Source organism: Mustela putorius, unplaced genomic scaffold, assembly GCF_011764305.1.
Source record: "Mustela putorius furo isolate JIRA1106 unplaced genomic scaffold, ASM1176430v1.1 tig00003983_pilon_pilon_pilon, whole genome shotgun sequence".
Taxonomy (NCBI): domain Eukaryota; kingdom Metazoa; phylum Chordata; class Mammalia; order Carnivora; family Mustelidae; genus Mustela; species Mustela putorius.
Window position 1 is genome coordinate 9,354,692 of NW_025422123.1, and position 23,400 is coordinate 9,378,091.

Consider the following 23,400-nt stretch of genomic DNA (forward strand, 5'->3'; position numbering starts at 1 on the left):
GTATGCATCTAGAATCAATCAAACACTAGAGGAAAAAATGAGAACTCAGAGTTTTGAGGTTCCCCTACTCCTTCCAGCATTTCCTGGACTAGATGAATTGCTGTTTACCTGCTGGCTCACTTAGATATTCCTGGGACAGCCTGTGTGCCCAGGCTTTTTATTATTTTTAAACATTATTTTTCTTACTAAGAGGTGCCTTCCTAGAATGATAGCCACTTAGTAAAATAACTTTTAACTCATATACTGCACAGCCACTCTCGTTTGATATATATATGCTGAGAGCTTGAATACACACAGAGAATGATGGCAGATTAGTGGAGGAAGAAATTCTGAGCCTCTCTAAGGTGGGACTGAGGGACAAATGAATAATAAAAGGCTCTTGGATTTTTTTTTAACCAGTGCAAGTAACCCTTTCACTCAGTTTTTTTGAACTGCATCTAATGGTTCTGTTCCACTCAGCTTTGCATACACTGCAATAAACCCAGGAGGAAGGTCAGAAATCCAGACTTTGGGTCAGAATAAGTGGTGGGAATGAAGAAGCCACATTCACTGCTGCTTTTCCAAGATAGTGTGTGACAGGAGTGCCCTCTTCTGAAAGGATGACCATAACCCTTCTTGCTTGGGACTGGCTCACCAGCTGAGAGGAGGACCAACAGGAAGAAAATCCAAATTAGAACCCAGCACTTTACCCCTTCTTCTGGCCTTTCTTCCATTCATAAGATCTGGGGCTATGGATGGCATAGTGATTTTAATGTTTATTTTGGCATTTGTCACATCCCCATCCCTTTAGCTTTTAAGCCCAGCTTCTTTTGGCCTTTATCCATATGTTCATCAAGCTTAAATTTAAAATAGAACCAGGTTTCTCTCTCTATAAATGGATTATAAACATTTCCACCAAATCATAGCAATACTCTGGCTTTCAGGAATGACTTCATAGAAGTCCTTGGTTAGCAGAGGGTGTCCCTGGATTTCATTTTCTGAAAATGTCGGGGAGTCTGAGAGATGATGAACTTATATGAAGTAGCAACACACGTATGCCCTTTATTTTCTAGTGTGTGCATCATTAAGCTAATTGTCTTCCTTACCTAATGAATCATCTTAGTTTTTATGATTTGTTCCGCATGTATTATGTTTATTGTAGAAATGTTTATATAACATGCTTTCCATATCAGGGAAAATCATATCTGTTTAATAAATTGGCTATAACTTTAATATCTGTGGACAGCTGTAAAATTTGGAATGTATTATATGTAAAAAGTTTAAAGATATCAAAATAAATGCTTTAGGTGTTGACATTACTTTGGATCTGCCTACATTTTCTTTCTGTTTTGTTTCACACATTTAAATGCCATGGAAATGCTCCCCATGTCACCTTGCTACAACTAAAGTGGGACGTCTGTATTAGCTTGAAAATTAAGATGCTTATATTATTAGTGTCAGTTATGGCCATTAGCCAGACAAACCATCTTGACCTTCCCAGAGATAGCTGGATCATCATTTCAGCTGATTAATCTCCGTATTCATTGGCTATGACAACTCATGACCTTTCTGAACCATTTTGAACCTCAAATCGCTGGGAAAACAGCATTCAAAGTCTCTCTCAGGAACGAGACTTGTCTCCAGGTTTATGCTCTTCTTTCTCTTTCTTCCCTGGTAATCTCCGTGTCCTTATAATTACACAGTCCCCAGACACTGATTATGAGAGACCCATGTAAGAAAGAACACGTATATCCTTCATTTGCAGGAGAGTTACTACCTACAAGAGCTCTGCTGTGCTTTTCAAAATTGCCTTAAAGTGGAAGGTATAAACTTAAGAAATCAAGGTTTCCATCCACTTTCCCTGTCTCCTGGCCTTTCATGCTGCTCCCAGCTTACTCCCTTCCCTGGTCCTAATGTTAGCATTAGCCCTGTGAAAATGTTGCTTGTTCTGTCTGTACTCTTGTTTTTTCAAGTCAAGTTTATTAAGGTTTATTTTACACACAGTAAAATTCACCCTAATTTTTAATGGAAAGTTTTATGCATTTTAACAAATGCATACATTGTTTAACAACTGCTACAATCAAATAGTACAGTTCTGTGTCCCCATGAAGCTCTCTCAAGCCCCTTTGTGGTCACCTTCTTGCCCCATCCTCACCCCAGCCAACCACTAACCTTTCTGTCCCTTTGTTTTGCCTCTTCCAGAATGGTCTATAAATACATATCATGTAGTCTTTTGAGCCTGGCTTCTCTCACTAAGAAGACTAATGCGTTGGAGAATCATCCACATGATTTTGGTTGCTGAGCCGCATTCCGTTGTGCAGATGTTTATGCAGTTACCAGGTGTGAAGGATGTTTGGGTGGTTTTTGGTGATATGAAGAAAGTAAAAACATTAATGCACAGGTTTTTGTGTGGACCTACATTTCCATTCTCCTTGGGTAAATAACTAGTTGCCCCTGGTTAATAAAATAAAATTTTATTATTTTATAAACTATCTTATAGTTTATATATTTTATTATTTTAAAGTTGCCCCTTTATCTTAAGCGACTGTATATCATCTTTAACTTTGCTGTTTATACTCATTCTCTTTTTGGGAGGACAAAGCGTACCATTGAAAGTTAAAGACTGTTGTTTCCTCCCTTCAAGCTAGTTTCCTGCCCACTGAGGACCAGGAAGGCATCCCCTCTCTCCCTTACTTACATACTGTCCCCACCCACCCCACCCCCCAACTGCCACATTCCTGTTCCTAACACACCCTGCTGCTGCCTGCTGCACTGTCTTCAGGAGCCCTGTTCTTACCCAGTAGTAGGTCAGAGGCCCTGTCTTGGTTCCCCCTTCCCCCACCCCAGCTCTTGGCTAAGCTGCAAACCTGCTGGCCTAGCATTACAGATGCCGGGACAAGGAGGGGCAGGGGGCCATGCAATGCAGAGCAAGCACTTAATCTTATTAACTTGTATTGAGGTTACTTGGGGTTTATTTGCTGGTGGCTCAGCTCTGCGCTGGACAGTGTTGCAAGAGACTGTGGGTTCTTAAACTGAAAGCCACGGATTCTAGGATACTTGTCTTCCTAAACGTTCAAGAATAAGTAACTAGTACTTACTTCACCATGGGGTAAGTGTTTTAAAAGGCCTAAGGTGATGCCTTTATCTCTCATCCTACCCCAGGGCTAGGCCTGCCAGACTTGAAAACCTGGCTGAGTCCCTGGGGAAAAATGAATTTACACTGTCCCAGGAAAGACTGAGGTTAGACACAAGGAAGTCCTGGTACAGAGTCTTGCCAGCAGCTTCCTGAGAGGACCTGATAAATGCAGGTCGCCCTAAGTCTGCTCTGAACCAACCAGGGATATTCATTGTAAGGTCAGTTAACCCTTAGTCCTCCCAGCAGCTCTCCGATTTACATCTGCCCTATTACCTGGCCCACAGAGACTCACATTTCCTTGTTTGGGAAAATACGTTTTGACCAGTGCAGGAAAAAACATGGTTTGGAATTTTTGCTTAAATCGTTAAACTAAAATTCCACCTATTAAATGAATTCAGCTCTGGTCTAAACTAGCAAATGTCAAGATTATTTGGATAACCTTATAATCACTGTACTTACAGACAGGAAATGGTAAGAGGGAGAGTGGTAACACCCATCTTGTTGAAACATAGCTACCCTGTTGAAACGCTTCCTTTTAGGGTCAAGTGCAATTTGGCTTTGTTAACAAATACTAGCTAGAGTTGGGAATGCTGTGATAACATACTGTTGAATAGGCTAAGATAGGCATTAACACAAATGATTTTCACACAATGTAATTTTTAATGTCTATCATACAGCTGTTAACAGCATAGTTACACATGGGCCTAGAGCAGCACATTCACGATGGTTCTCAGCACTCCTGAGGGGAGAGAGTTCCAGGCCCCTTGTCAGAGGTGGCTGACTCCCTCAGCATTTTCAATGTGGACCATTCTTTGGTCTCAAAGAGACTCAGAAGTCTAATTAAATTAAACCTGGGACCAAAGTCTGACAGTGTCCAAATATCTTTGATCTGATCTTATGCCGGGGAGAATTAGAGCCCCAGAACATACCCCAGGCAGCACCAGAAGTTTTTTTCTCCCCACTGAACACTTCAGAACAGTAACAAAGTCATTATCTCCTTCCCCTAAAAGCTTCCTTTTTTTTTCTTTTCTGAGAGAAGTTAAAATTTCTCTTGCCATCACTAGCTCGGGAAGATGGACGGTCTCAAGGAATCTTCTTTAATACAGAGGCATTCCAGAAATATTGCTTTGCAGGATGGGTATTTGGGAAAAGAAACAGGAAGAATCTCCCAGAGGATACCTTGCGCTCCACTGTAGACCATACGTGTGGTCCATGGAGGCTGTCATGGCCACCTGTGTGGGTATTCCTGGGCCCCTCAAGAGGTGAGGCCTGGTCTCCAAAGGATGGACTCTTATCTGATTGTTGCTCCTCTTCCAGTAAAGGGCAACCACCTAACCCAGTGCTTCCGCAGACAAGCCAAAGGAGGTCAGCTGGCACTTGAGGGGTGATATGTTGCCGGAACATGCAAATAACCTGACTTCCTCAGCCCATGGCTCACTCCAGGCTAACTGAGGGCATGGGACTGTGACACAAAAGTAGCCTTTAACTGTGTTTTTGGTGAGAAAGTAATCCCCTGTCTTTAGGTTATTTTGCCCCATGATTGAAGGCTTCCTCTTGTGAAGCCCTCAGTGCTTTGAGAGTGCATTACTCTTAGAAAAGTATAATGCCCCCCCTCCTTCCACAATTACACAAATAAAATGGCTGACCTGTCGATCTTGGCATTGGTAAAAAAAAAAAAAAAAAAAAAAAAAAAAGATGACAACACGGCCAGGACATTTTTTAGACTTCTCTGCCTGTGTACCGAGTGACGCTTTGGATACAGAATGAAGCAACTTGGAGCTCGTGATGGCATACACTTTAAAGGGGAGCTGCCCTCATGTGTGGCCAGTAGCTTCAGGGTGGAACTGAATTCATGTGCTATGAAGAGTGATCCGTGAAGAGTCCACCATGAGGGCATATCCAAAAGTAGTGGGCCTGAGTAGGGGTTCGTTCATTTTTAGGTCATTCAACAAATGTTTGCCAAATGCTTTTAGGGATCCTAAACTTTAAATCCCACCATCCAGAAGAGTCTCTGTAAAATTGCCATCCTCCTTGGGAGATTCAGATTGGATGGGCGTGTATCCACTTTTTGGAGTCTGCTACTTCTCCGTGTTCAGGAGGGGAGGGTGCCCCGGGGCCATCAGCCAGCCTCTGGGGCCTGGCCCGCATCCGCACCCTCAGCTTCCACCTGGTTACTCTTGCCCAACTTTTTCAGACTCTCCAAAAAGGCCTTCCAAGTCTCCGACACACTCTTTTCCAGAAGCCAGCCCTCACTCTCACACTCAGGGTCTTCCGGGTTGGACACACTTTCCAGTGCTGTGTGTAGGTAGCGCAGGCCAATTGTGATGGTCACCTGGTGGGGAGAAGAGATTTAGAGGAGGTCTGGGAGAAGGAGCTAGGGGCTGGAGCTATTAGGAAACTGTGCAGGCCACCAGCCTCTTCAACCCTGGGGCCCCACAAGTGTGACAGGATCTCTGGAGTCTGGGTCGGTTGAGGGCCTGCACACCAGCCTGGCCTCATGCTCAAGATAGCTGCCTCTTCTCCAGCCTCATCTCCAGCCCCATTCTCCTCTCTCTCTGGTCACTCTGGGCTCCTTAGGGTCCCATCCACACTTCTTCCCTCTAGTTTTTACCATTTGCTGTTTGCCTAGAACATTGTTCCTCTCCACATTCACCTGTTAATTCAGCTTCAGCCTTCCGTGAGTGGCCCTGCTACTCACTCTCCTTCCTCCTCTCAGGTTTCACATTCTGAGAGCATTAGTCCCAGGCTTCTCCTCATAACCACCCCATTCCTAGCACAGTGCTTGGCCCGTACTGGGTGTTGGGTAACTATTTGCTATACAAAATTAAAGTCACCCCCTTCTCAGCAAACAGTACCACTGTATGTGGTTTCCTCTACTTCTGTTATTTTGATTCGTGCAGGGATGAGTGGGTGATTAGTTTGCATTTGTTCACTAGCAGTCATTGCAGCAGGCTATGGAGCCAAAATGCCTGGGTTCAAATCCCAGTCCTGGCACTTGGCAAGCCATGTGACTAAGAAGCCTCAGTTAACTCATCTGGTTTACAGATTTTCAGATGGAGTGTCTCCGCCGCGTGTGCATGCTGTGTCATGTCAGTAGCAGTAGAGCGCGGTACGTGGTGTGCAGTAAGGATGAATAGACATGTCGGCCGTGGTTGGTTGTTAGTGTGGTAAGTACTGTTTCCACTGTTCTAATGTATTGTGTTACCCACTTGTTTCTACACAGATTCCTGGTTTTATTCTCTTACACACTGTGAGGTGGTAAGGCCTGCTTACAGAGAATGTCCACCCCCTAATCCATCTCATTCATTCAGTCTCCCAGCCCCTAGGACAGCGCCCCATGGCCGTAGGGCCTCAAGAAACATCTACTGAATCAATGCTCAAGGAGTAGTTTATCATTGCAATAGTAGATGACATTAGTAACTAATAGCTTTAGGTTTTTGTTATTGTCATTGTCTATTGAAAGTTTTATAAAAATATTTTTATGGTGGAAAAACTCACCTCCAGGAGGTCCTTCTGGTATGCATGCTCCCACTCTGATCCCCTCCTGCTTTCCTGAAGGGGGCTTACTGCTGCATTATGAACTTTGCACTTGGTAATGGTTTTCCCTGTGGTTCATGAGTTAGGTGTCACCTCCTAACTGGATTGTGAGGCCCAGCAGGGCAAGACTCAGGCCAGAGTCCTAGCATTAGTAGTTCAGCCACCCTTGTGCCCATCACAGAGTTCAGCTAACCAAAGACCTCAACTAAAAATCAAGGGCATTTACTCCCTGTTTCCAGTGAGCCCGTCCTCATCTCATACAGTCATTAGCTCCCTAGAATGGTGAGCAAACTGAGAGGCAACCGGTGGGACCCCATTTTCCCACTGACTTCTGTTATCCTTTCAGACTTCTTTTCATGGGTTTTCAGGGGACACGACCTTCTGACCTTCTAGCAGTAAGCTTCTCGCCCAGCTCAACCCACTCATACCCAAGACTGTGCCTCAAGGAGTCAATGGCCAATAAAACGATATTCATGTGCCTCAACAATAAAAGAAGCCCTCCCTTCCCAACCAGCCCATCCCCAGATTTTACAGTACCTCTAATGGGATGTAGTGAGTTAGAAGCAGTCATCTCAGCCAAGGGCACAACTAAGTGTGAACTTCCATAGCACTAAGAGAACAACTTACTTAAAGGAAACTTTCAGTGAATCTTCTCTAATGGACAAACTTTCCCCACCTAAGGCTTCTTGCTTTGTACTTGTGAATCTGGGGGTCTGAATTTTCTGCTGTTAGCACAAAGCAGGAGCCCCTAAGTCACCCTCTCTACCCCCACGGTTTATCACTCCCTAATACTTGCTTTCATTCAGCACCCAGGACAGCACCTAGCAGTCCAAGAACTAACTCTTCAATAAATGAATAAGTGGCTACATCCCAAACTCTTCTTTACAGAGAGGAATTAAGCCTTACAGGTGAAATCAGATGAACACACTAATTAGAATAACAGCTAAATTGCTACCAGAGTCTCCAGAGAATCACAAATCCAAACAGCTCCAATTTCCTGAACACAATGTACGTATTATCTCCTTTTGCCCCCCAGGAGTCCCAAAGCTAATGCTATCGGCACCCTATAACAGAGAGGTTAAATAACTTTCCACAACCTCAGACTGAAAAAACAAAGGCACAGGATGAACCTCTAAAACGTGCAAAGTGAAGGAAGCCAGACAGGAAAGTTACATATTGTGATGACATTTATATAAAATGTCCAGAATAGATAAATACACAAGAACAGAGCACAGATTAACGGTTGCCAGGGGCTGGGGTGAAAGAGATGGGGAGTATGCTCCTTAATGGGTATGAGCTTCTCTTTGGGAGTGATGAAAATCTAGAGCTAGATAGAGGTCATGGTTACACAACATTGTGAATGTACTAACTGCCACTGAATTGCTCACTTTAAATTGTTCATTTTATGTTCCATGAATTTCACCTCAACAAACTACTTTTTGAGTCATAGGAAAGAAACAAAAAATAATGAAGGTGCTGGGATTGAAACTTAGGCCTGCCTGACCCACAGCTAGGCTAAGGGCTGGTGCCAAGGAGAGAGACAAGCACTCCAGGCCAGGCCCCACCCATGAAATCCAAATGGAGCAGGTGGCTCCCACTTCCTCGCCCCCACCTGGCCCAAAGCCTACCTCAAAGAGCCAGACAAGGAGGGCGACAGCACCCATGGAGTTCATGAGGCTGCTGTAGTAGTTCAGCAGGGCGGCCCTGCAGCCATTCACCCATAGGTTCAGCTCCTCTGTCTGGTGGTCGTAGCTGTAATGCGCTGAGTTGTTGGTGAGCTGGTACTGAATGCAGGGCCGTGGTGAGCTGGGGTTGCAGCAGCTGAAGGGAACGCCATCCACCAGGTATCGCCCATCCACATTGCTCTTGATGCGACTAGAGGAGAAAGATGGCTTGAGAGAGGCTTCTTGGATTTCTCACCAGGAGCCAACTCCCCCCATCCCCTGACTCTGAAAATCTATAATATTCATTCATCCATTTGTTCATTCATTCATTCTTGATAAATATTTGTTGTGCATCTACTATGTGCCAGCCACTGTTCTAGGAGCTGAAGATAGAGAAATGATGGGGCGCCTGGGTGGCTCAGTTGTTAAGCATCTGCCTTTAGCTCAGGTCATGATTCCAGGGTCCTGGGATTGAGCCCCACATCGGGCTCCCTGCTCAGCAGGAAGCCTGCTTCTCCCTCTCCCACCCCGCCCCCTGCTTGTGTTCCCTCTCTCACTGTGTCTCTCTCTGTCAAATAAATAAAATCTTTTAAAAAAGAGAGAGAGAGAGAAATTACCCTAGAAAACCAATCTTCCTGCCTTCCTAGAGCTAATGTCGTACAGGGTTGAGACAGATGATGAATCAAGAAGCAAGTCAGTAAGAAATGTAGAAATTCATCCAACCACCCTGTGGACTGCCCAGGCCCTGGCCTGCAGGGATTATTTGGAGCCATGTCAAGCTGGTAGGAAGAGGAACAGGACAGGTGGTGACTAGGACAAGACTTGCCAACAACCTTTAGCCCCCAGCCCTGTCTCCAACCTTCTGTCTCCCAATAACAAGTCACTGGGAACCAAGGCCCCCTCTGGCCAGACCAGTTCTATTCAAGAGATGTTTCCAGAAGTCCTGCTCTGGCCCGGGTCTATGTGCGGGCAGGGAATGAGACTGGACAGTCACAGTCCTTGCCGTCAGCTTGCTTGATGTCCACAGTGAACTCTGCCTGTGGCCAGGTGGGCTCTCCTTACTCACCTGAAGGATGCAGTGCACATTACTTCTGCACTTCCATTTTTACTATGTTTTTGGTTAGGGCGTACCATACATTCATCTGGGTTGAGAATTCAAAAGGGGCAGACATCTTTACAGTGAAGGCTCTCCCCATCCTCTTCAGGCATCTGGGTATGTCCTGTCTGACCTGAGTGCAGTTACCCAGATGTCTTATGTGCGAGACGTCCTCAAGCTTCATACTTAAGATCTGTGCGAGTGTATGCCTGCCATCTTGAGTACCAAGTTTTTTTTAATTTGCACATGAACAATACATTACATAATAGTGGCATACTTTTACAATGCAAGAATAGAAAGCATGTAATTATTTAAAGTAGAAATTATAATTCCACTTCTGGGTATTCAAAGAAAATGAGAACATTAACTCGAAGAGCACCTGGCTGGCTCAGTCATTGGAGCATGTGACTCTTGATCTCGGGGTTGTGAGTTCAGGCCCCACATTGAGTGTAGAGGTTACTTAAAAATAAAATCTTGAAAGAAGAAGATATTAAGTTGAAAAGATATATGTATCCCTGTGTTCACTCCAGCATTATTTATAAAAGCCAAAACATGGCAACAACTTAAGTGTCCATTGATGGGTGAATGGATAAAGAAACTTTACCACACAATGGTATATTATTCAGCTATTAAAAAAAAAATCTTTAAAAGAAATCTATAAAAAAAGAAATCTTGCCATTTGAAACAACACGTATGGACCTTGAGGACATTATGCCAAGTGAAATAATAAAGACAAATACAATTTGATCTCACTTATATGTGGACTCTAAAAACAAAACAAGCCAAAAAAACAAGTTTATAGATACAGAGAATATTTGTGGTTACCAGAGGCAGGTGAGATAGGTGGGTAAAATGGCTGTTGGTGACCAAAGTAGATGCTTCCAGTTATAAATAAATAAGTCCTGGGGATGTAATATACAGCATGGTGACTATAGTTAATAATGCTGTATATCCTATTTGAAAGCTGCCAAGAGAGTTCATCTTGAAGTTTCTTATCACCAGAAAAAAAATTCTCTAACTATATATGGTGATGGATGCTAGCTAGATTTATTGTGGTGATAACTTTGCATTTTATTCAAACAAAAAATCGTATGTTGTATCCAAAACTAATATAATGTTGCATGTCAACTATACCTCAATAATATATAAGTAAATAATAGAAATTGTTTTCAATGGGCGCCTGGGTGGCTCAGTTAAGCGTCTGCCTTTGGCTCAGGTCACGATCTCAGGGTCCTGGGATTGAGCCCGCATGGGGCTCCCTGCTCAGTGGGAAGCATGCTTCTCCCTCACCCTCTGCCCCTCCCCCCACTTGTGCTCTCACTCTCTTTCTCTCTCATGCGCTCTCTCAAATAAATAAAATCTTCAAAAAACATTAATAAAAAGAAATTCTTTTCAACAATGTTCATTGAAATGTTAATTTCAATATTTAGCTTCTAAATGTCCATGTTTAGTCTGCCACTCATTCTTGTCCCTTGACCTCCAGGTACACCCAGCTGTAGCCAACTGTCTGTCCTTCTAAAAAGGTTTCATACGGGGCATCTGGGTGACTCAGTCATTGGGCATCTGCCTTTGGCTCAGGTCATAATCCCAGGGTCCTGGAATCAAAACTCGCATCAGGGTCCCTGTTCGGCGGGAAGCCTGGTTCTCCCTCTCCCACTCCCCGACTTGTGTTCCCTCTCTCGGCTGTGTCTCTATCAAATAAGTAAAATCTTTCAATAAATAAATATAAATAATAAAAAGGCTTCATACATGAAAAGTAAACACAGAATCTGCAAATATTCTTATTCTTCCTGTTTTTTTACCCCGATGGTAATGTACTGTCTTGAACCTTTCTCTTTTCCTTTAGCAGAATCTTTGAGATCTTTTTATGTCTACTAGTGGAGTCTTCTCCAGGTTTTTTGTTTTGTGTTTTTTTTTTAATTAGTGATGGACATTCTTTTTTTTATTTTATTTTTTTAAAGATTTTATTTATTTATTTGACAGAGATCACAAGTAGGCAGAGAAGCAGGCAGAGAGAGAAGGGGAAACAGACTCCCTGCCAAGCAGAAAGCCCGATGTGGGGCTTGATCCCAGGACCCTGGGATCATGACCTGAGCTGAAGGCAGAGGTTTAACCCACTGAGCCACCCAGGCACCTCTGTCTTCCAGGTTTTTAATGAGCTGCATGGTATCACCATTGTACAGGTGATCCATGGAATACTAGTCAGTTCCCTACTGCTGGATATTTAGGGTTTTCCCAGTGGCCTGTCAATACAAACATTTTGGGTATTGTGAATATATCTAGAGGGTCAATTCCTAGAGAGGTATCCCTGCATCAAAGGGTGGGTCCATCTGTAATTACCCTAGATCCCTGCCATATTTCACTCTGGAGTTTGTACAATCACATCCCCAACAGACATGCATGAGACAACCTATCCTTCATGGCTATACCCACACAGGTTTGATTTTTTACCTTTGCCAACCTGATAGCTGGAAGATAGTATCTAACTTCCATTTTCCTCATTATGAATGAAGTTGAGTATCTTCTGCTATGTTGAAGGGTCATGTGTGGTTCCATTTCTGTGAACTGTCTGTTGATCAGTATAATTAAGACTTCAGGAATGTTCTGTACAATGTGGCCTCCTTGGTTCCAGAACAGTCCTTGCCTGGGTTATGGTGACCATATTTCCACACGCTCTCCAGTCCCTCTACTCCCTGGGCAGGACCCTTGCCCAGAGAAAGGGTGGGTCTGGGTACACAGGAGATCCAGAACAGTGGTAAGAGCAGGATCACCTGTACTTACTCCCAGTCCATTCCTCTGGACAAGTTCCTCTGCCTCTCTAGGCCTCAGCTTCCTCATCTGTAAAATGGAGTTGATATGAGATCGTATGAAGGCATGCATGTAAAAAGTCTTGGAAGAGTGGCTGGTACGTAGTAAGTTCGCAACAAGCATGGACTCATGGCCAAGCCTAGGTGAGACGATGGAGCAGGAGCCTTCACATGTGCTCAGTGTGCTCTCAGGAAACAGCTGTGACAATGAACAGACATCTTTAAGGAAATGCTAATACTATACTATACTGCTGTATATCAACTGCTATATGTGTATTATTATATGCTATATGTGTATTATTCCATTTACTTTCTACTGCGCCCCTGTCATGTCATTTCTCAGATGAGATAACTGAGTCTGACAAAGGCCAGGTGAATTGCCAAGGTTCCCACAAGTGTCACTTAGCATTCCAGTTGGGGACTGATTCATTATCAGTTATATTCCTGCCTTCCCTTCTCCACACCACTGTTTATTTCCATATGCCTTTCCTTGTTCATTTATTGATTTACCTCCTAAATTACGTTGGTTTTTCCAGGAAAACTCTGACATGATGATTTTCCCAAGCATATATGACTTGGCTGTGGCTGAGTATGCTAGAAAACAGGTCTTATCTTAACCAAGACCCTTACAAGCCCTGGTGAGCCCTGAGAAGAGCAAGATTTGTAGCCTGGGAAATACTCTGATATAAATAGCCAGCTCACCACCTAAGGAGCTCTCCTTGCCTGGCTTTGTCTTAAGAGGGTGAGTGGGGGCTTAATCTGTCGTTGGAACCAGGACAAGCAGTAAATAAACAAGGTGATGCTTCTAGAGGAGAGTGGGGTGTGGGACCTACCTCCAGAGGTGTGAGACCCCAACAGATCCTAGGCTGGGTGCCCAGGGAAGTTTCACCCTCTATCAAGTCAGACCTGCCTCCCCTATGCTGTCCTGAGCACTGTCCTCAGGCATTTCCAGTCTGAGGGGAGAAGAAACTACACAGCCCTCAAGAAGCCCCAGTCTGAGTGGGGAGATACAGTCCTGCCCTCAGGAAGCCTCAGTCTGATGGGAGGAGACATAGTCCTGCCCTCAGGAGAACACCACTCTGAGGAGGAGACACAGCACAGTCCTCAAGGAATCCCAGTCTGAGGGGAAACTCAGTCTTGCCTTTGGGGAGCTCCTAGCCAAGGTCTGGTCTTCATGAAATCTCTGTAAATTGTTCAGAAAGAGTGAACAGGAGTCTGTAGCCTGTGGATTCCCTGAGTGGGACGGGAAACTGAGAGAGCTTGATGCCAACTTCTCCTTCAGACTGAGGGCTCCAGGCCAACCCCTCCTGGCTGTGACAGTGCCTGGTGCTAAGGCCTCTCACCCCAAGACACTAAAGCTCTGCTCATCCTGAAATCAGGGGACACTTTGAAGGAATTGCTATAAACTGGCTGAAGACTTCACTCTCTTCATGTGATGCATTAAGATATACAAGGCACCCCAGGAAGTGTTCTTGCTAAAACCAAACCTGAATCCAAGCCCACCTCAGCCCTAACTACTGGCTTATGGGGACATAAGAACAACTTAGATGACACCACTTGGCTGCTGTTGCCCGGCTGAGAATGTAAGGAATTCTTTAGGATGAATAGCCCCATTCCTTCAATACACACATGGCATGACAGTAACTGTTCTAGAGTAAAAGAAACAAAAGTGGGGGTGCCTGGATGGCTCAGTGGATTAAGTCTCTGCCTTTGGCTCAGGTCATGATCTCAGAGTACTGGGAACGAGCCCCCCGTATGAGGCTCTCTGCTCATCAGGGAGCCTGCTTCCTCCTCTCTCTCTCTGCCTGCCTCTCTGCCTACTTGTGATCTCTGCCTGTCAAATAAATAAATAAAATCTTAAAAAAAAAAAAAAAGAAACAAACAAAGGTGATCAAAGAACCAAATGCGCAATGTGGGCTTTGTTTTGCTCCTGATTTGAACAAACCAACTGGAAAAGATAGTTTGAGGCAATCAGAGAAGACTGAACAGACCAGATGATCTTGCTGCTAGTTTTGTTGGTCATGATTACTATTGTGCTTATATCAAACAAAAACAAAAAGACAAAAAAAAAAAACCCTCTTTACCTGTTAGAAATGCCTCCACAAGTATTTACAGGTGAAAGGAAACCATGCCCAGGATTTGCTTTAAGATACTCAGGAGATGGTGCTTGGGTGGCTCAGGGGGTTAAAGCCTCTGCCTTTGGCTCAGGTCATGACCGAGCCCCGCATCGGGCTCTCTGCTCAGCAGGGAGGCTGATTCCCTCTCTCTCTGCCTGCTTCTCTGCCTACTTGTGATCTCTGTCTGTCAAATAAATAAATAAAATCTTAAAAAAAAAAAAAAAAAAGATACTCCGAGGGGATAATGTGTGTTTGGGAGAATGGTAGAAATGAAACAAGAAAACAAGAATGTGTGTTCTGTTGAAGCTAAGAGAGGTGTACGTGGAAAGCCATCATCTCTCTACTTTTGTGAATGCTTGAAATTTTCCATGATGAAAGTCAAAAATGCAATAAAATAAAATAAGCACTGAATAGGAACTACAAACCTCTGTCTTGATAACTTACCTTGAAGATTCAGGGGCTGAGAGGGACAGCATCCCTGGACATGGCTTCTCCCTCCGAGGGCTTCCCCCAGTTATAAGGGAGCATGTCTCCCCACCCACAGGAGCACCAGTCCAGAGCTGGTGAGAAGGTAGACACAGGGTAGAGCGAGCCCCAAGCCTCGCTTGCCACAGGCCGCAGGCAGCCTCGCTAGTGTCTCTGGTTTCTGTGCGGCCACCTCACGATTATCTAGGACCTGAGCACAGAAGAACTGGAATCCAGTCAATCCACAGAAGTTTCTCAAGCCTAGGTCATCTCTGCCGACACCTTCCACTGTCCCTCTGGAGGAGGACGACATTGATGACAAGAAGACAGAGAAAGACAGGATGAGAGAAGACAGCGTGGCCTGGATAATTCCAAGTTTCAGTCGGTAAGGGCACAGATTCATCTAACACTGAAGCTATGCAAGGTGACTTCGACATCACTGGCAAGCAGCATGGTCATCTGGAAGGAGCAGAATTACAACCTGGCCTTCCATCCAACAGGATATCATTTGTCCATAAAAGGGAAGGACAGTCTAACAAATGTAGCAATAGCAACATGGTTGAACTTCAAAAACATTATGCTAAGTCAGAGGAGCCAGGCCCCAAAGGACCAATATTATATGATTTCATTCAAATGAGGTGTCCAGAAGAGGGAGGAATATAGAGACAGAGAGGAAACAGTGGTTCTTTAGAGGCAGGCCATGGGAGGCCAGGATACAGGCCATCCCTGCCCCATGATGAAAATGTTCTAGAGTGAGCTATGGTATTGACTGGTAGCACAGCTCTGTGGACATGCCAAAAACCATTGAACTGTCCTCTTTCAGTGGGTGAGTTGTAAGGAATGTGAATGATATCAATAAGCCTGGTTTTTAAAAATCGACCCCTGCTTCTTGCTGTGAGATTCAACCTGAGGCTCCCATCCTATAAAATATAGAAGTAAAATAGATATATTTTTCCTATAAATAAAATAGATAAAGAAATAAAAATAGGATAATAATAGTAATAATAATAATAATAGAATAATAGAATAGAAAGAGAAATAAAATAGATATATATTTCCTATAAAATAGAGAAAACAATACCTAACAGAAGAGCAACACCTAAAAGAATTATAAACTCCCCAGGGAGGGGTTTTTTGCAGAATGAATGTGGGACCTGACAACAGAGTGATAGGGCAGACTGGGGGTGGGGTGTGACCAGCAGGCTATTTGCCTGGGACTGCCGGGGTGGGGCAGATGGGGAGATTCTAAACTCATAAAAATCTGGGGTGGAGCACCTGGGTGGCTCAGTGGGTTAGGCTTCTGCCTTCACTCAGGCTCTCTGCTTAGTGGAAGTCTACTTCTCCCTCTCCCTCTACCCCGAGCCCCTGCCTATTCTCTCTCTCTCTCTCTCTTTTTCTCACCGTCTCTCTCAAGTGGATAAAAAAAAGAAATCTTTTTTGGGGCACCTGGGTGGCTCAGTAGGTTAAGCCTACTATTGCCTCCCCACCCCCGCCTGCTTCTCTGCCTACTTGTGATCTCTCTGTCAAATAAATAAATAAAATCTTTTAAAAAACAAACAAAAAAAAAGATTCTCAAAAAAAAATAAAAAGAAATCTTTTTAAAAAATCTTCAATTGAGGGGCGCTTGGGTGGCTCAGTGGGTTAAGCCGCTGCCTTCGGCTCAGGTCGTGATCTCAGAGTCCTGGGATCAAGCCCCGCATCGGGCTCTCTGCTCAGCAGGGAGCCTGCTTCCTCCTCTCTCTCTGCCTGCCTCTCTGCCTGCTTGTGATCTCCATCTGTCAAATAAATAAATAAAATCTTAAAAAAAAAAAATCTTCAATTGATATTGTTTAGTCCAGGAGCCTTCAGGAAACAGTCCTTGATCTTAAAGATCCCCCTAAGAAATCTCTAAACACCAGCCACCCCTCCATGGGTTTTGGTTTTTGCTTTTTGGGTTTTTTTAAAGATTTTATTTATTTATCTGACAGAGAGAGCACAAGCGGGCAGAGCAGCAGGCAGAGGGAGAAAGGGAGAGGGAGAAACAGGCTTCCCGCTGAGCAGGGAGCCCAAAGTGGGGCTCTATCCCAGGACCCTGGGACCATGACCCAAGCCAAAGGCAGCCGCCCAACTGACTGAGCCACCCAGGCACCGCACCCCTCCATGTTTGCCAGGACCACAAGCTCTGTGCTCAGTTTGTCAGGGGACCATTGGTGGAGGGGCATTGCTTGGGAGGTCCCAGGGAGCCCTGTGTGCAGGAACCCAGTTCCACCTTTCAGCACCCAGGCTGGAAATGTTTTCTGTAGCCCAGTCCAGCAAGGTGTGCATAGTATGAAATGAAGAGAGATGTCCCAGGGGCAGAGCCTCCAGAAAGGACCAGAAGTCATTGGCACTAGACACTGCCCTACCTAGGACCAGTGTCACTGGAGGAGCTTGGTGCATTTTCTGCAGTCTTCCCACCTCCAACCAGCTCACTGCTCCTGAGATTACCTCTCAGAGTCTTTAGGGTCAAGGAGGAAACTGAGACTACCCCAGCCTTTTTATTGGCTAGTCTGAATTTGGTGGGGAGAGGAAAAAGAGAGAAAAGTGAAGAATTCCTTAAAAAAAAATTTGGTGAAAGGAGTGTCTAGGTGGCTCAGTTGATTAATAAGTGTCTGCCTTCAGCTCAGGTCATGATCCCGGGGTCCTGGGATCGAGCCCCACATCAAGCTCCCTGCTCAGTGGGGAGTCTGCTTCTCTTTCTCCCACTCCCCCCGCTTGTTCTTTCTCTCTGTGTGTCAAATAAACAAATAAACCCTTTAAAAAAAAAAGTCTTGGGGCACCTGGCTGGCTCAGTGGGTTAAGCCTCTGCCTTCGGCTCAGGTCATGGTCTCAGGGTCCTGGGAGTAAGCCCCACTCTCTGCTCCACGAGGGGCTTGCTTCCCCACCCCCACCCCCGCCTGCCTCTTTGCCTACTTGTGATCTCTGTCAAATAAATAAATAAAATCTTAAAAAAAAAAAGTCTTGGTGGAAGATGCCGCTTCTCCCTGGTCCTGCCCTCTGGCCAGGACCCACCCCTGCCTCTCTTGGTTCTGCTGCCTCTGGATCCCTCCACTGAGGGTGCTGCTGAGAAAACCCAGAGAAAGTAAATGCTTCCTACTTCCCACCACTTGGCCTCCCCAAAAACAAATACACTTGATTGTTCAGAGGAGGATTTTCAGGGGCCAGCTTTGTCAGGAAAACTAATAATTCTCCTAAATAAAGAAGTCAAGACATGGAAAAAATGTGAGCACCTGGAAAGGGAAGAAAGGCCACTCCACACCCCAGGAGCCTCCCCTCACTCACAGGTGTTGTCCACTGGTCAAACATGAGAATTTGCAGAAAGCAATGACGTGGTCCTCTCTCTGTGAAGGTGACCCTATGAGACTGTACCCTTAGCACAGGAGGGTGACCTCGAGGGAGGTTTTGGAAAGGAGAAAGGCATTTCAGTTCTAACATTGTGTCTTAAGACCAGCTTTATGGAAAGTTACAGCCAACAGGTACACTTTCCACCTGGAAACTTAGTCTAAGGAAAGTAAGAGAGAGACCAGAGACAAAGAGACAGAAGCCAAAGCCTACTCCAGTGTTACCAGAAGAGGCAAATTAGAACACCCTAAATGCCTAAGGGTGTCCTTTCAGTGAGTGTAATATGATGCATCACTGAAACATGATCCCTTTACACAAATACTTGATGATCTCACTGACCTGTAAAATCTAAAAAAACAAACACATAGAAACAGAGACTAGACTGGTGGTTGCGGTTGCTGGGGGCAGGGAGAGGGAAAGGGAGTTGTTGGGTGAAAGGGTGCAAACTTCCAGTGATAAGATGAGTAAGTTCTGGGGATCTTCTACACAACATGGCGATTATAGTTAACTATCCTGTGTTAGATCCTTGAAACTTGCTAAGGGAGTTCTCACCACAAAAAAGCAATGGCCATTACGTGCCATGATGCACGTGTCAGCTAACGTGACCATAGTAATCACTTTGCAATACCTAAGTCTATCAAATCAACATGTTCTGTGCCTTAAACACACGCTAGGCTATTTGTCAATTATATTTAAACAAAGCTGGGGAGAAAACAGTTGTTTTGGACATTATGCAAATATTACGTGATCATATTACAAAATGGGGCGCTCAGTTGTATTTATTCCATGGTTATGCTATTTATTATGTAAATGTTAACAAGACTAAACCAAAATGGGAGGAAATTAAAGCCATTAGTCTGTGGTGGGTGAGAATCTGGCTTGAATTCTTTTTCCTGTTTTTGTTTCTCTTAATGTTGTCACCGCATTTTTTGTGTAGCTGAGAAACTTTTTTTAAGTCAGCGAGTTAGGATAGCTTCACTCCAGCAAGTTGGTATGAAGCATTGAGGTGGTTCGGATCAAGCCTGCTGTTTGCGTGACAATGCAGATAAGCCAGCCATTGGGAGTAGAACAAGCTGGAGAATTTCTCTGCTCCGGGCCAAGAGGAGATTTGGGGATTACAGAGAGATTTTGTACATCTCTCCTGCAACTAACTCTGTGCAGAAGGCAATCAAGGAAAATGACAGGAAAAAGTAAAGCCCTTTCTTATTTGCTCACAAAGGCTGTTTCAGCTTCACCCCCTCTCCCACTCCCATGCCCAGGAATTCTGCTTGTCCCTCCTGCAGCAGATTGTGTGAGTCCTGCCACCTTGTGCTGTCCCTGCAAGACCTGTCACCTAGGAAGGGCAAAGCGATTTACCAGCCTCTCCTTGACTGGAGATTTGTAGCAGTAATCCCCACCCACAGAGAAAATAGAAGCCCCAACAGTGACCTTCAGTCTGACTTTCCTTCCATCTGAGGTGCAGCTAAGCTAGCCCATCTGGGCTTCCTGGGTGTTGTCCGAGCTTCAGCCGTGCTCTGCTGCTGGCGTGCCCAGCACCCTGTGTGCAAGTCCCCCTGGACTCACCAGTCTTACCCAGGACCAACCTGGATGAACAGCTGACCCCTTGCCTCAGCCAGGGAATGGGTTGTATGGGATGGAAAGAAGAGGTGAGGACGAGCCACAGGCTCAGGGCAGGCCACCCTTTCCCTGGAAAATGACTTGAGACCCATAATGGTGGGTCTTTTGGGAAGAGCAGCGGGCCGGAGTCAGCCGTTCTCACCTCCACCTCTAGCTCACCAGTACTACGTCGCACCTCAGGATTTTATTTTTATTCACACCACAAATACTCTAGAAACATTATTGTGTCACACTATCGTGATTCAAGAAGTACACACCAGGGCGCCTGGGTGGCTCAGTGGTTAAGCCGCTGCCTTCGGCTCAGGTCATGATCTCAGGGTCCTGGGATCGAGCCCCACATCGGGCTCTCTGCTCAGCAGGGGGCCTGCTTCCTCCTCTCTCTCTGCCTGCCTCTCTGCCTACTTGTGATCTCTCTCTGTCAAATAAATAAATAAAATCTTTAAAAAAAAAAAAAAAAAAAAGAAGTACACACCAGCAGGCATTTAATAGGCACCTGCTGTATACCAGGCTCTAGATGAAGCTAGGAGGTGACCTCTCAAGATTATCTATTCCAGTGCCTTCATTTAAAAGATGGGCAAGCAGGGGACCGGAGTGGCAAATGACTTACCCAAGGTCACAAGCTAAGTTACAACACATCCTAGACTATAGCCTGGACCTCCTGACTGCCCTGTCCTCTGCTCTTTCCACCATATCCAAGGACAAACATCTTGAGATGCTCCGAGTCAGAAGGTTGGAAAACAAGGGGAACTAACCAGGAAATTTAAGTTCTGGGACTGAATGCATGAACTTTGAGTGAATAAGATGAACCAAGTGACATCTCAGTATTTGTGATCTGTGAGTGCCCCATCCCTACTGAATGAAGCAGACTCACATTCCTGGCTGTGTCTTCCTCCCTGGAGACTCCTATCCAAGCAACTTCTATAACTCGACACCTTCCTCCGACAGCCATTCCTGCCAGACATTAGGTGGAACATATGACATCGCCATCTTTATAGGTAAAAAATGTTAGCATATTGGCAACTTTCTATAGGCCAAGTGAATCCAGACTCTCACACAGAGCACCCCCATGGGCCTCCAAGTCCCCATCTAGCTCTGACCCCAGGACAGGAGACCCACTCACTCTTTGACTTCTTTGGAGGAGAAGTCCAGGTAGCGATTGCTGATCCACTGAATCTCAAACCAGTCTCGAAAGCCATTGTTGCCACAGCATTTGAACTCAATCTGCAGCATGTCGATGGTCTTCTTCATGAAACACCTGCCAGGGGTATCTGTGTCTCGGTAGTACTTCATGCCATTCTTGAGCCCGTGGGCCAGGGTGCTCTCCAGGGAGCCCCGCATGAGGAAGCAGCAGAGGGTCACCAGCAAGAGGGCAATGTTGAAGAGGACACAGACAGCCAAGTATGGCTTCAGCCAGGGCTTCCACTTGGCGTACTTGGCAGGGTCCAGGGCGTCATAGCAGATCTTGCCCGCCAGAGAGTTGAAGACACAGGATAGTATCCCCATCCCTATCAAGGAGTTGGGCACAAAATGGCTCTCTGAATTATTCATCACTTCACTCCTCTTCCGCAGTTCGATCTTAAGGAATAGCCCTAGGCTGAAGATGACGATGCCAGCCAACACCGAGAGCCAGTTCATGAGCCAGAGCCCTTGGGCCAATTTCACCCGCTTCATCTGGTCAAATTTGACCTTCAGCAGCGCCATGCTTGCCGAGTGTAGTCCAGGCAGCTTCCCACAGCACAGCTCCCACTCCTGACCTTTGTGAGCCTGGAGGCTGAAAACTCAGGGCCTTGGGAAGGGAGCAGATGGCCCACGCTGCAGGGAGCCACCCTGGGAGCTGCCCATGTTGAGCTCCTTCCCCTGGGAACCCCAGGGACGTAGTCCTGGTAATGGGCTGCAGAGGCGCAGCTCAGGAAGGGGCCCAGTCTCTGCGATGTTCCTACAGCTTCCTTCCTGGCCAAGCAGAGAGAGCCTGAACGCTGCAGATTAAAAGTGGGGACCACAAGACATCTCGCTAATCTCATTAGCCAGGTTCATCCCATTAGATAAAGCTGTGCCAGTTTCAGAGCATGGCCAAGAGGAGCCTAAACAGACACCCTGGAGCAGAGAGCTCTGGGTTCAGCTTGAAGAACCAGCACCAAGAACAAGACTGGCCAGAGGAGTGGGCTCTCCTTGAGGGCTGGCTCAGATCACGTGGCTCCCTGGAGGCCCGTTTCCAGGCCAGACTCTCTCAAATTCAGAGCTTTCTCCGGGACAAAAGACATTATTATCCAAGTTGAAAAAGAAATGACAGACTGTGGGAAAATATTTACAACATGTTAAAAAAAAAAAAAAAGAATATACTTTTTTTTTTTTTAGCTTCCACAATTCTACTTTCAAAAGATCAACAATTGACTGGAAAAACAGGTAAAAGGCAGGAACAGGTGATTTATAATAGGCAATAGGCAAACTTGGAAAGTCCAATCTGGAAAAGATGTTCAGTCTGAGTAGAACACAGGGAAATGTGATTAAGATAATAATAAAAGACCAAATTTAATCCATCAGATTGAACACCTGTCAAAATTTTGTCATCAAATGTATAAGCAAAGATAAGAATGAAAATGTACACTCTTGATGAGTCTATAAATTTTTTATGTTTTGAAGATTTTTAAAAATTTATTCAAGAGAGACACTGAGACAGCACAAGCTGGGGAAGAAGCAGACTCCTCCCTCAGCTGGGAGCCGGACATGGGGCTGGATCCCAGGATCTAGATATCATGACCTGAGCTAAAGGCAGACGCTTAACACTGTAAGCCACACAGGCACCTCAACTTTTTAATGTTTTTAATTAGCACACTTTCTTTCTTTCTTTTTTCTTTTTTTTTTCTTTTTGTTTTTTTTTTAGCAGACTTTATTTCTTAAAGCAGGTCTAGGTTTAATTTTTTAAATTTAATTTTTTAAAATGGGGGGCGCCTGGGTAACTCTGTTGGTTAAACATCTGCCTTCTGCTCAGGTCACGATTCCAGGGTCCTGGGATCGATCCCCTCCCTCATCAGGCTCCCTGCTCAGTGAGGAGTCTGCTTCCCCCTCGGCCTGCTGCTTCCCCTGCGCTGGCTCGCTCTCTCTGACAAATAAAAATACTTACAAAATTAAACAGAAAGTACGGAGAGTTCCCATATATTCCTTTCCCACAATCAGTTTTTCCTGTAAGTAATACAAATATTGGTATCATCATCATCTTCATCATTATTATATTATTATTAATCACAACCCATAGTTTACATTAGGGTTTGCTTGTTGTACATCCTGTGGGCTTCGCCAAAGGCATAATGTCGTGTACCCACCATTATCAGATCATACAGGATAATTTCACTGCTCTCAACAATCCGCGTGTTGCACCCAGTCATTCCTCCTTCCCTCCCTGCCCAACCCCAGGCAACCAGGCTCTACAGCTTCATCTTTTCCAGGACGTCGTATAATTGGAATTACAGCATTTTCAAACTGGTTTGTTTCTCTTAGCAATACATACTTGGTATTTCTCCATGTCTTTCTGTGACTTGATCGCTCATTTCTTTTTTTTTTTTTTAAGATTTTATTTATTATTTGACAGAGAAAAAGATCACAAGTAGGCAGAGCAGCAGGCAGA

At 45.0% G+C, this 23,400-nt stretch overlaps 1 protein-coding gene across 1 annotated transcript; it reads right to left on the reverse strand.

Annotated features, from left to right (window-relative positions):
• Nucleotides 1-4,795: 4,795 nt before the first annotated feature.
• PRPH2 (peripherin 2) lies at nt 4,796-21,734 on the reverse strand. Its single transcript, XM_004739891.3, has 3 exons — nt 20,899-21,734; nt 8,281-8,527; nt 4,796-5,447 (listed from the first exon to the last, which is right to left on the reverse strand). The coding sequence occupies exons 1-3, from the start codon at nt 21,477-21,479 to the stop codon at nt 5,235-5,237; spliced, it is 1,041 nt and encodes a 346-aa protein (XP_004739948.1). The 5' UTR covers nt 21,480-21,734; the 3' UTR covers nt 4,796-5,234.
• Between the last annotated feature and the right edge of the window lie 1,666 nt (nt 21,735-23,400).